Source organism: Stigmatopora argus, chromosome 10 (genome assembly GCF_051989625.1).
Source record: "Stigmatopora argus isolate UIUO_Sarg chromosome 10, RoL_Sarg_1.0, whole genome shotgun sequence".
In the NCBI taxonomy this organism is placed as follows: Eukaryota; Metazoa; Chordata; class Actinopteri; order Syngnathiformes; family Syngnathidae; genus Stigmatopora; species Stigmatopora argus.
The window spans coordinates 6,192,086-6,204,491 of record NC_135396.1 but is presented as its reverse complement, the minus strand read 5'-3'; the positions used below and the strand labels follow the sequence as shown (position 1 = coordinate 6,204,491).

Sequence of the window (12,406 nt, the reverse complement as noted above, 5' to 3'; positions counted from 1 at the left end):
TGTTCAAACATTAGACAATACGGCCTGGATGAGGTAACTTGGTAAAATAAGGAAGTAAACTCATTTTTGTGTGTGATGAGACACATGAAAAACTTGTAGTCACAGTCTTGACTCATTTTGCAAAACACCCCCTGAAGTTGTAGCTGGATATTCCCACCAGATACTGACATCGTGGGTCAAGTGCATTTCATATTGATGGGAATGGGTTTGTATGAGACTTGGTGTAAGCTGTTGTTCTAAGTTTATGTAAAGGGGAGTGGCTATACATAATTTTTAGGACTGTTCTCACAAGATGCGAGAAAGCTCAAACTAGATGCAGCAGATAAGACTGTTGAATTCTGAGTATTCTGTACAGTATTTATTCCAAACCGCCAGGCAATGGTGCAGTGGCTCTTTCGCCTGACCTCGGTGAAGGCTGCATGGGTTAAATTCCCACTCGGTTGCGGTGTGATTGGTAGTGCGAATGTTTGTCTATCTCTATACGTGCCCTGCAACTGACTGGCAACCAATTTAGAGTCTTGTCCGCCTTTCTTCCAAAGTCAGCTGGAATAGGCTCTGCCACCCCCATGTTCCCGACAAGGACGACTAGTGTGGACAATGAATGAAATAATTTATTACAAAGCCATTTTGAGGTGGCACTTTTGCCTGGTGCTAGGACTCCTACCGTCCCCCCATTGTCATCACCTTCCAAACCCAATACACCCCACCCAGTGGCTAACTCAACCGCAGTAACCACCCTTCCATTGGTGTCTTTCTTCGCTGTATTCGTCTTCATTTGAGTCCCAGAAGGGGATGCTTATCATGTATTTAACAGAGTAAGCTCTTGAAGGTGATGCACATACTCATTAGAGGACGAAGGAGAGGAAGGAGAGAGTTGCTTGCTTAAAGAACACATGAGAATTTGCCAAAGTAACTCACCTAAATAATGATAACAGTGTAATAATCAGCCGGAATTTTATATTTTAAAATGACGCAGTCACCATTTCCCTCTTGACCTGTTACATACAGTGTAAGCACCACTACATCCTCGTAGTGTTGACACTGATAACAATATCAACCCAAGAGTGGGCCTGTCGACTTTGTACACTGAAGCTAGCTGGTGATGAGCTTGTAGCTCCACAGGATGACTTATCAGTGTGATGAGACGGGACAGGAGCTCCATGTCTGTGGACAGTTAGCACTTGGAGCCTGTTTTGTGTCCTGGCTCCTTTATGGGCTCATTTGTATACTGTAGCATATGTATCCAATGGCACTGTCAAAGAGTAGTATGCGTAATACTAGAAAAACTGAAAGTATTAAAAATCTACACTATTCTGAAAGTATAGATTAGAAAAATGCTACTGAACGACACTGTTTTTACAAGATTACCCACCAAAAATGATGTGGTTTAAAAGCTTTATGTGGGGTGTACAAGCCACAGTGATGAGTCTGAATACTACTACGTACAAACACGCGTTTTTTAGTATATCACGGCTGTCTGGCAAATAGGTGTGTCTTTGTTTGGCTCCCTATGTCATGTTCCCATTTCCAACCACCGGCCGCCTCCACTCATCCACACCTCACTCAGCCCCTTTTGCACTCCCACACTTCTCTCTGTACTGAAAGCTATTTATAGAGCACACTTGGCTGAAAGATGTCAGGTCTGTACAGAGAGGAAAGAAGCTTTTTTTCCCTCAAGGAAACAGTCTGTTTCTAGTTTTGACCCCATATTATTTCATTTCCTACTCGGAAGCCCAGTTTCTTTGACCTTTTCTTTGCACTTTCCCTAATACCTTACTCCCTTCTGTGTATCTGTACCCATGTGGTATGGATCTGAAAGTCATACTAGTCTATGAATCCTTCAGAAAACTCATATTTTTGTGAATGAACAAAAAAGGTGAATGTTTCTGCTTCCTCTGGATTCTAGGGTTGCACTTTTAAAAATAATATTTTAGGTTTAAAACAGTTACAGTTAATGGCCTTTTTTGTAGCATAAGTGTATTACTTACTGCAAACTGCCCAGTAAAGTGCTGAACCCCCACAATCATCATTCAACAGAACTACAAATGAACCAATAAAAGAAATAGTAAAAAAAAAAAGTTATACTTTTAAGAGATTTGAACAAAAACAACAAATGCCGCAAATTGATGCACTAAAGCACCCTATAATACGGTGTGCCTTATGTATGAAAATAAACCTATGCATTATAATTCAATGCACTTAATATTCTGAAAAATATGCTGCATTTTTTTTACTTTTGATAAAGAAAATAATAGTCATGAAGTTAGTGGAACAAATACAAAACTATCAAAGTTGTTTGATTATATATCTTGAACCCAGTTAACTTTGCAACAGGGTGCTTTATTTCTCTGACTTTAGTTGGGATGGAAAATACTTTAATTTTGCCTTCATCAAATTTTGCTCATGTTTTGCATATTTTATTCAACTCAATGGGGAAAAGTCCTGACTACACGAGTTTAAAAAAAATGTTGTGAAATGCTAACTAGGTTATCTTTTGAAAGTAGAGCAATATGCAAGATATGGTACAATGGATGTAAAAAAAAAAATACTTGAGACTGAAACGAGGACCCCAGCCTGCCGCATGGCTTAACTGTGCCCTCTATCTGTGGTTTTCAGAAATACAAATTTGGGAAATATTCTTGGTCTAAGAGCATAGCACTGGAATATATAAGTGTGTTGATACAGCTCTTGCGCACTAAGAATGAAAAAATGTTGAAGAAAAATGTACAATGTCTCATAGAGAATGCGATTGGCTTGGCACCGATTCAGGGTTGTCCACCGCCTTGTGCCCGAAGTCAGCTGGGATAGGCTCCAGCACCCCCTGCAACCCTTGTGTGGATAAAGCGGTTCAGAAAATGAATGAATGACATAGAGATAGCAATCACGTAAATTGCCAACTACTGACTTGGCATTTCAAATAGACCCCCGCCCTAACATACACACACACACACCATGTGTTAACACTTTACTCTCAATGCAAGCATGATGACAGCGTAGGTCTGCCCCATTTTAAGAGCCTTGGAATGCTGTGGTTTCTCTCACATTGGGGTATATAGTGCCCTGACTCGCACATAAGAACTTCCCTAAAAGTGACTCATTCCTTTCTTATTTAAGGCATCTAGATGTACTTTATAAAACCATGTGAGTGTGTTAACCATATTAGTCCAGAAAAGATCCAGTCATGTTTTGTACCCATTGGACAAGGCAATAGATGCTGGTCCTCCTTGTAGGATTTTTTTTCTTAAAAGGCAACCAATCACCATTTCCAGGATTACCCATCAACTTAAAAAATGTCTTAACCGCACACAGAACCACCTCTATGAGACCAAGCCAAGAGGTGAATATCAGAAAAGGCAATCAATTAAAACATATTGTGCACACCCCCATTTTCCTAATTTCCAATTGTCTTTATAAAGTGCCTAAACTGTAAATATACATCCTCAAAAAACTAATTAACTTCTATTTAAATCTCAGTTTACATCACAATGAATGGTTTCCAGATCATTTAACTACTGTAAAAATAACAAAGAAATATGTCAAATATGTCTATTGTAGGACTAGAATCTTTCTCTTCACTTAATTTGCATTCTTAATTTTGATTTAGTGTTGTTTATGTGAAAAAAATAGCAAAACATATAGTTAATAGTTTTATGCTGGTAGTCGAATTCTGCCTCTGGGAATTTGTCATACTGTGTTAATTTGCACGGGATGAATTTTCCAGATCATTTTGTGTGTAATTCTCCAGAAAGATGTATTGGAATACAGAATAAATATATTAACAGCACATGCACTATTGGTGGCATACTATTTTCAAACTAAGAGAGTCAAGACATTTTGAAAATGAGTTAAACTTGTAAGGCATTTATTATTCCTCAGTTGTTCTTAAAAATACCTTTATTCAAAAGATACCACCTGTTTATTTATTGACAATATGGTTGATAAACTTGGGCATGTCTCCCTAACACTTAAAAATCTGAGTTCGAATCTTAGCTACTAGATTTATGTCTGTAGATTTTTCAGGTGCACTTGCTTCTTAATAACATGTACATATCTTCAGTGATATGAAGACTGTCAAATCTTCATGTGTGAATGTCAAAGTGAAGGCTAATTTGGCTTCATGTGCTCTGTGATTTGCTGGGTGGACCCTGCCTCTTGTCCTGCTCACCAAAGACCCCAGTGAGGATAAAAATTATGTATATGAATGAAATTTCTGCAATGTCTTTGTGGATGTTGAATTCCCCCTGTTATTCTATGAATAAAAAGGGACACTGAAGTCTCAATGAGTTTGCCTCTGGCTTAAACCACAGAGCCCTCCAGTGGCCAGAGTTAGTACTACGTCTTTCCATGAATAGGATACGTGGGCAGTCCCGTTTATTAGATCCAGATTTTAGCGTCTCAAGGCACAGATGAATGATTTTTGTAGTCTGCCGAGCAGCCCACGTCGAGTTCAGCCTGTCAGACATGTCTGGGAGGGGGTTGCGGAGGTGGAAAGAGATGCGGGCCTCAAAGTAAATGCTTTTGAAAATGTGGGGATGGGGGTTAAAAACCCAAAACCTGAGAGCTGGGCTCAAGTCTGCGTCCTTCCAGGGAACAGCACATTTCTTATTGAGGCAGCCCGGCCAGATCCAAATGGGAGGTGACAGCATTTTTCATTCCACCCAATGTTTTTCTTTGAAATGCTGCTGAATGACTTGCAGTCACTACATTTATAATTTGGTGGAATGAGCGAGAATTACTAAATAGCACAGGACCAATCACTTTGGGTTGGCTTAAGTTCTGTGTTCATAAATCAATGGAATTATTTTTGAATTGTCATAAAATGAGAAGGGTAATGGCAGTAGAGTGGTTAGCACGTCCTGCTCACAGTCCTGTGATCGGTGCTTAGTGGGTTCCGACCTTCTTATGTGGAGTTTGCATGTTCTCCCCATCCCTGCGTGGGTTTTCTCCAAGTACACCAATTGTGCCCTGCGATTGGCTGAGAACCATCAATTCAGGGGGTCCCCTGCCTACTGCCCACAGTTGGTTGTGATACGCTCCAGCAATGGAAGATATGCAAATTAATCATCTTTTTAAATAGAGGAAATGATTAATCTGTAATGCATTTAATATACTGATACTTTTGATGTACTGATTAAAGGAGAAAAGAACATGCTGAAATGTACTACAGTTATAAACAATTGAAATGGGCATAGTGAAGATGTCATCTGAATTTTTAATCGACAAATGGATAAAAGTTGCCACATTAATGAACATCAACCCATTATAAATATTATATTTGTTGGAAGAGACATTTTCTGTACTCTCTGGATCCCATCATGTCCCCAACAAATCCCACAAGTTTTCTGCCAGTGGCCCTTTTTAAAGTTAAACTGATAAGTGTAGTAAGCTAACAAAATCACTGGTCTTCCATGAAAAGATCTGACACACAAGAGCAAGGCCCAGCCTTTTCTGGTGCCACAAGGCCATTTGCTCTCTCCCTAAGGAGAAAAAAGAGGGTTGGGACAGCCTGGATGTCCATCGCTCCTACATCTATGCTAGTCCCTTAAACTAAATAAATAATGCATTACAGTTCAGGGTGAGGTGCTTTATTTACTCCAAGCGATGGAATTTGAAGATATCTGCGTAAGTTGTCCAAATCATCTCAAAATTCGTTTTGGGTGGAGTACCCAGAGAAACACTTTGGAAATGTTACCATGCGAGGGGAAAATGCAGTGGGAAAAAAGCAAGATGCAAGGTTGTTTAGCAACATTTACTTTGGATTCAATAACACCTCACATCCACGTCAATGTGCAAAAAGAAATAGAACAACTTCAGATGCTACGAGACATAATGGATGAACCAGACATCAGAGGAATGTGCAAATATTGTTCTTTTCTTCTTTACAAGAACCAGGATTACCATGCTCGGAAAGAGCAACCAAAAAGAAATAATCACAGTGTGTGATTTGAACAAGCTCATTATTGATGACCTTTCATCATCATTTAAATACCGGTTTAATGCAAGTCACTTAAGGGACTAATTACCTGGAGTGTAATTTGGGGATAATTTAGTTTATGGTCATTTGGAATAAAGCATAGTGCTTCCTACACCCATTCAAAATTGGGAAAGTTGTTTAATTATATTGACAACAATCACACCCAACATTGAAACATCATCATTTTGGAACATATTTGATCTTTAACTGTTCAGTGAGACATAGCACATTAGGCAATGGCAGCAAAACCTCTTTTTATTTCCACAGATCTAATAGTTTTGCTTTCATTGATTTTAGCAAGTAGCATAAAATAACTGTTTTTCCCCCCTGAATTTAAAGTCAAGTACTGTTGTGTAAAACCAGGGATCAGTTTAACACTCGTTTTGCTGCCCTGTGCTTCTCTTCTTTATGAGTTCATTGAGACAGGATAGTAGACATATCGTGCATTTTTCTAAACTTATTTTTCTCGATCACACAGCCGACATGCCTGGAAGGCACCTCTGTGACCTGACTTCGGTGTGGGCAGGCTCGATTGTCGGTGGCGGCGGTATGATTGTGAGTGTGAATGGTCGCTTGTCTCAATATGTGCCCTACGGTGGACTAGCGACCAGTCTATGGTGTAGTCTACCTTTTGCCTGAAGTCAGCTGGGATAGGCACCAGCAACCCTGCAACCCTTACGAGGATGAACGTTATGGAAGATGAATGAATGAATGATTATACATTATTTGTTCTCCCCTTTAAAGAATTTGGTATTTGCTGTTCAGGCGTGTTAGAAAACCTGTGATATAATATCCTGCGGAAAACAACACAGCAGGATCATGAATGCCATTTTTCACTAAAACGGATGTTGGGATTTCCACCCATTGTTTGACTCTGAGAACAACAACATTATTGACGATGTTGTTCCTAATCACCGAGTTAGGAAACACTGCAACAAACAGCCAGTGATGAAGTGAAATCTTTATTGCAGATGACCCCTCTCTTTGGAAAAATGCTCTCAATGGAATAAAGCATTGATTTCCGTTAATTTTATTTTATTTTATTTTTATTTGAAGTTCGCATTTTTTCCTAGCTGAGTTGAATCTAGAAAGCGGGAACAACATATTGAATTTCAAAGACATCCTGTGTAGTTTTAGGCCCAGTGATAAAAATCACAAATGAATACACACCCCAGTACAACAAAAAGTCACAAGTGAGACGCCTGTTTCCCGGCGATCGCCCGGCATGTAATAGCGACCTTGATGGGCCAATAAAAGGCCATGCATGAGTAGACAACCTCGCGTGGATTGCCACCGACACCCTTTTAATAGGATGCTTTGCCTGGAAGATACAGACATTGTGAAGGAAATGAAGTTAGTGAGCTGAGTGGTTGGGGGTTACGAAGTTTTAGTGCATTTCGATGGCGTGCGTGTGTGTGTGTTAGGGGTCATATGAGCAGGAAACGAGCAAAAGGGGACTGCTGATAAACTTGTGTCAATTTCGTTGGAATCTTTTGGCAAATGTCACCGAGGGGACAGACCGATGTGAATATTTTGCATTCACCCCATAAGCTTTTAGTTTTATGTTTGTCACATAAAAACTGGCAAATTTGCATAGGCGTGCTATGACATGAACCGCTTATCCTTAGAGGGGTCATGGGGGGTGCTGGAGTCTATCCCAGTCAACTAGGGGTGGGGTTCACATTGAATCAGTGGCCAGCCAATCGCAGGGCACAAGGAGACTGAAAAGATTAGATGCTCACACTCATTCCTAGGTGCAGTGTAATGTTCAACTAGCATCATTTTGGGATGTGAGAGGAAACCAGAGTACCCGAAGAAAACCCACACAAGCCGGGGAGAACATGCAAACTCCACACACACAAACAAGAAAATGTTACTTAATCTATTTCAGTTTAGGGTGAGGTCCTAGTCATCCGAGAGTTGGATGGAACCATCAGCAGTTCATTAAGAATGAATGTTTTTAAATATTAAAAAAAAAAAACTTTTATAGGAGATTGTACACAGTTAGTCCCTTCTGTACCAAAGAATGAACCCAACTTTATATTGCAGCGTGGTAACAAAATAAACAAGCATTTGTTTAGGCGTGTGGAAACTTTTTATATGCTGCATGGCAATGCCAATTTATTTCACCTATTGCCTTCTTGATTGGATGACGGCATTCGCAAGCATGCTACCATCTCTCCTTTTTTTTTTTAACTGTTGTTGAAAAATAAATGAGTAAAAAAATAACTTAAATCATCATCATGATAATAATAATAACAAAGCATGATAAAATATCATCTGAAGTACACATACACTGATAAAAACATTAATTGGCATTCTAAATCATTTTCAAGTTCCAAAACACAAAATAAAGCAAAATTGAATGAGCTGTTGTTTGTACACTTAAAAAAAGAGTTTAAAATCATGTTTATGAAGTTAGTTGAGTGTGTTCAAGTGTGCTTGCGCGCGCGAGTTCGTGTGTGCGTGTCCATTCATTTCACGCTCGAGTGGTCTCACGGTGTAGAGAAGGGGAGGTTTTTCTCTCTCCTCATTGGCCGCAGCGCTCTTTCTCATCTTGGAAACATTTCCATTCATACAAACGTTGCTCCACTCCCTGAACAAAATAACTCCTCAAGAAAAAACAAACGGACTACTTCTCTTGGACAGGACATAATTATTTAAAAGTGTGTAAACGAGGTGGAGCAGCAGGAGAAGGAAGGAGGAGTGACACCTCCCTCACCGGTACGCAATAAGAACAGGTGAGTCGACCCGATTTGATGGTGCAAACCATGCATGCGCAAACTATTTTTAGTGCAATGTAAATTGTGACGGTTTTTATACCGGATCATTTTGCACCTTGAAGAATTTGAATGCGTTTTTAGCTGAGACTCATGATGGATAACAGCAAAAAGTAAGATGCTTAAAATGTAACACTAGAGGAGTCTTCAGCCCACGGGCCCACGAGGCTGTCTCAGAGGAAGGTTCACGCCGTTATTCACCAGAGCTGCCCTGCCTAATTGGGTGCAGATGCCCGGCTCCATTGCACCTTTTTCACCGCGCAGAAATTGGATGCATTCGGCTGGGGGTGGAGGTGGATGACTTTACGAGTCCCCCCCCCCAAAAAAAAAAAAAAAAAATTAAACGGGCTGGTAACCTCATGTCATCGGCCATGTATGATCATTGAGAGCGTGCAAGCAACTCTAAAGACAAACAGACAAATATAAATAAATAAATGGATAAAAAAAATTACAAAACTCACTTAAACACCACATATTCAATGAACAAATGTGTCCTAAATTTCGTATATGCACCAAATGTTATATTGTGAGTAAATGGATGTCCATTCTTCTTTTAATAGGTGACTCATCAGAGGTGAAATTGGGGTGCAAAAGCAGTAAAATGGCAGTGTATTAACCACTGATGACGGTATAATATGCATATAACCCTGTTTAATTGTAATGTGAGTTGCATTTAACATGATCAGTTTATAGAAACAAATGCAACAATAATATAATTAATGACTGTTAATTAAATTTTTAATATCGAAATGTTTATTCTAGAAATCCAATCATTTGTCCACAAAGTCAACAATTCTTTAATTGTCATTACTACACTTGATAAAATGCATCCCAGTTACAGTGCGATGCATTATTCTAACAGTTTCAAAAAGAAAAAAAGGACACGAACACACCGTCCTCCACGTGCCCTTTCACCCCCAGACTTTGTAAGCTGCACTTATTAAAGTGAAAAGTGTTTCAATATGTGGTAAGCTTCAGGGTTGGAGGGGGAAGGGGGTTGGGATGCATGATGGGGCGCCAGGTCCTAACCCCCACCAGGCTGTCTTCCTCCAGAAGCCACCAAATAATTCATTCTCGTTGATGACATTTAAAAAATATATATCTTCCAAAACACTCGAATCACATAGCATAACAAACACAAATGAATGTCTTAAATGTCTTGTACCTTTTTAACTTTAGGGCCCACTGATAAGCAGCAGCAGAGTTGGGAGTTTCCATTTGTCAGACACCGTCATGTTCCAAACTGTCCCTGACACATCGTCCTATGTCAAGGTAAGACACCACTGCTGGTCAGGTGGGCACTATAGTTGTTTTGTGCAATCACATTAAAAAAAACTACTATAAAAGATGACGTTTTAAAATATTGTTGGATGAAGATATGTATATATTTATCCATTTCCCATATTAGAATAGTCACTTTGAAGTAAATTAGTTGAGGGGAAAAATGGTTACATTTTTGCTGTATATATGTGGTTTTTATCATATAAAAATAATAGGAATAATAGCCAGCCGGGTACAAGTATAGAACTGAATGCATGCACATTGAAATTGCACTGCAGCCAGTTAAAACAATAACCACATGCATTCATAAAAAAACAAAGGAAAACTGTAGTGCGTTTGCTTTGTCCAATGAAAACATTAGATTCACAATAAGGTCCCTTTTCATGCTGCCAAGGTTAAAGATGACTTTGCACGATTCCCGGTTTGTTTAAAAAGAAATGAAAAAGGTAGGAATGTTTGGTGAGAAAATATGCCTTTAGAATGTGCCTTTTCTTCTCCTTGCAGAGGATGGACACTTTTTTTGTTTTATCATAAACCTTAATGGATTCCATAGTGAATCTACTTTACTGGAAAAATGGAAACGACTTGATGCAGGCTGAATTCCAAGTTCACATTTGTTGAATGCTCATGGCAAGATATTGCTGAGAATGTGCCAGAATTATAAGACATCTGCCCCCCTCTTTCCCTCTCGCTTCAAAAAGACTCCATGGTCCAAGCATTTGGTTTTGTTTGGTTAAGGCCAGGCGAGACTGGAACTCTCCAATAAAAATAAATCTCAAATTAATTAAGGCCCGGAGCGAGAAGGGCAGACAGTTCGTGCACATACGTGCTGTAGACACCAGGTTTTTGGGGCCATTGGTATTTGGACTCGTACACTTGCAGACAGCACAGCCATGTTGTTACTGTTCTTTGTCTAATGAATGTCATCAACACATTCTCACAGCGAGGAAGATTAAATACTGATGACGTTCAGCCTTACAGGAAAAAAATCCATGTGGGGTTGTATTATTTATTTTTATTTTTATGAGTGATGATTAATAATACAGTACATTGTTTTATTTATATTTGCTCCTTTTTCATTAAGTATAGGAAGAGCTAAATTCAGCAGTGATGATGGTAAATTTAAAAGTATACGTCTCATATTGAATCATTGTAAACGTATATATTCTTTTTACGTGATTAGGTTATTAAGATTGCTTTGAAATTGAACTGTTTTTCATGTTTTATATATAATGTTTAAAAGATAAAAGTTCCATGTTGAAATACACATTTAAAACAACTATAAAATATAATGTTTGTGCTTCATAGTTAAATCTTTTATACATATTTGTTTTACCATTAATGGCTGTTCAAAAATGTGTGAAAGGATTTTAATAATCATTACTTTTTATCTGTCTCTTCAAGATTATTATGTGCCCCTATAACTTTAAAAAAGTCAGAGGTATTGCACCAACAATTTACGCTTGTTATTTCGATTGATATTTTTGTATTCATGGTTTTATTCATGCTTCACCTGAAGATTTCCGGCAAAGTTAAAATTGTATACATAAAAAGTCACTGAAGATCTACTTCTATGGTGTTTGTGGTCAGGAGCAATAATAAAAACAAAAGTTAGGGATCAATTGATTATGATGTCTGAAAGAGATGTAGGAGCAAGCCCTCTTTGGGTCCAAGTGCCCCCACCTCATCTTCGACTTGTATCCACTGGAAGGCCCCATGCATGCAGTACCATGCATTTCGTGCATGTCTTGTGTGTGGTGGTGTGGTGTGAGCGTGTGTGTGTGTGGGTGTGGGTGTGCAGAGGAAGAAATGTCTGTTGGCTGTCTCCTTGCAACATCAAGCCAGATGTTCTGTGGTTGACTGAGTAAACCAACTTGCATCTGTTTATTGGCCTTCCAAAATGTTTGTTACCACTGTTTTCATGATGGTCTTGAGATTGTGCCCGGGCCCCCAGTCACTCTATTAGGGTTCATGTTAAGATTCAAAGAGGAAATCAATTTCCATTAAGATGTTATGTTGTCTGATTTGTAAATCCATTTTTGTTCTACTATGGTCGATTTAAAATGTACACATGATCCAAAATTGGAGTCAAACCTGGAGCAGCTGCATTCACATTTCATCATCATTCCTATTTGTGACAAATACATGAGGGTGAAGAATCTTTGATTTTTTATTATTATTAGGTAAATAGAAATAAATGCATATAGCTTATTTGTTTTAGACATTTATCATTATCACTTAAAAATCATGCTTTTAATTACTGCAGATTTGCTGCCATATAGCCATCTTGCAAATTAATTTTGACCAAACAGGTTTTAAATAATGTACAATTAATTTTGGTTGTTGTTTATACATGGTTACATTTTATTAA

At 38.7% G+C, this 12,406-nt stretch overlaps 1 protein-coding gene across 1 annotated transcript in view; it reads left to right on the top strand.

Moving 5' to 3' along the window:
- Positions 1-8,584: 8,584 nt before the first annotated feature.
- The window catches only part of fli1 (Fli-1 proto-oncogene, ETS transcription factor), a 31,313-nt gene continuing 27,491 nt past the window's right edge, over positions 8,585-12,406 (top strand). The window contains exons 1-2 of the mRNA XM_077611546.1: positions 8,585-8,715; positions 9,934-10,026. Coding sequence (XP_077467672.1) covers positions 9,988-10,026 — 39 coding nt within the window. The 5' untranslated portion in view covers positions 8,585-8,715; positions 9,934-9,987. The remainder of the gene's footprint in view (positions 8,716-9,933; positions 10,027-12,406) is intronic.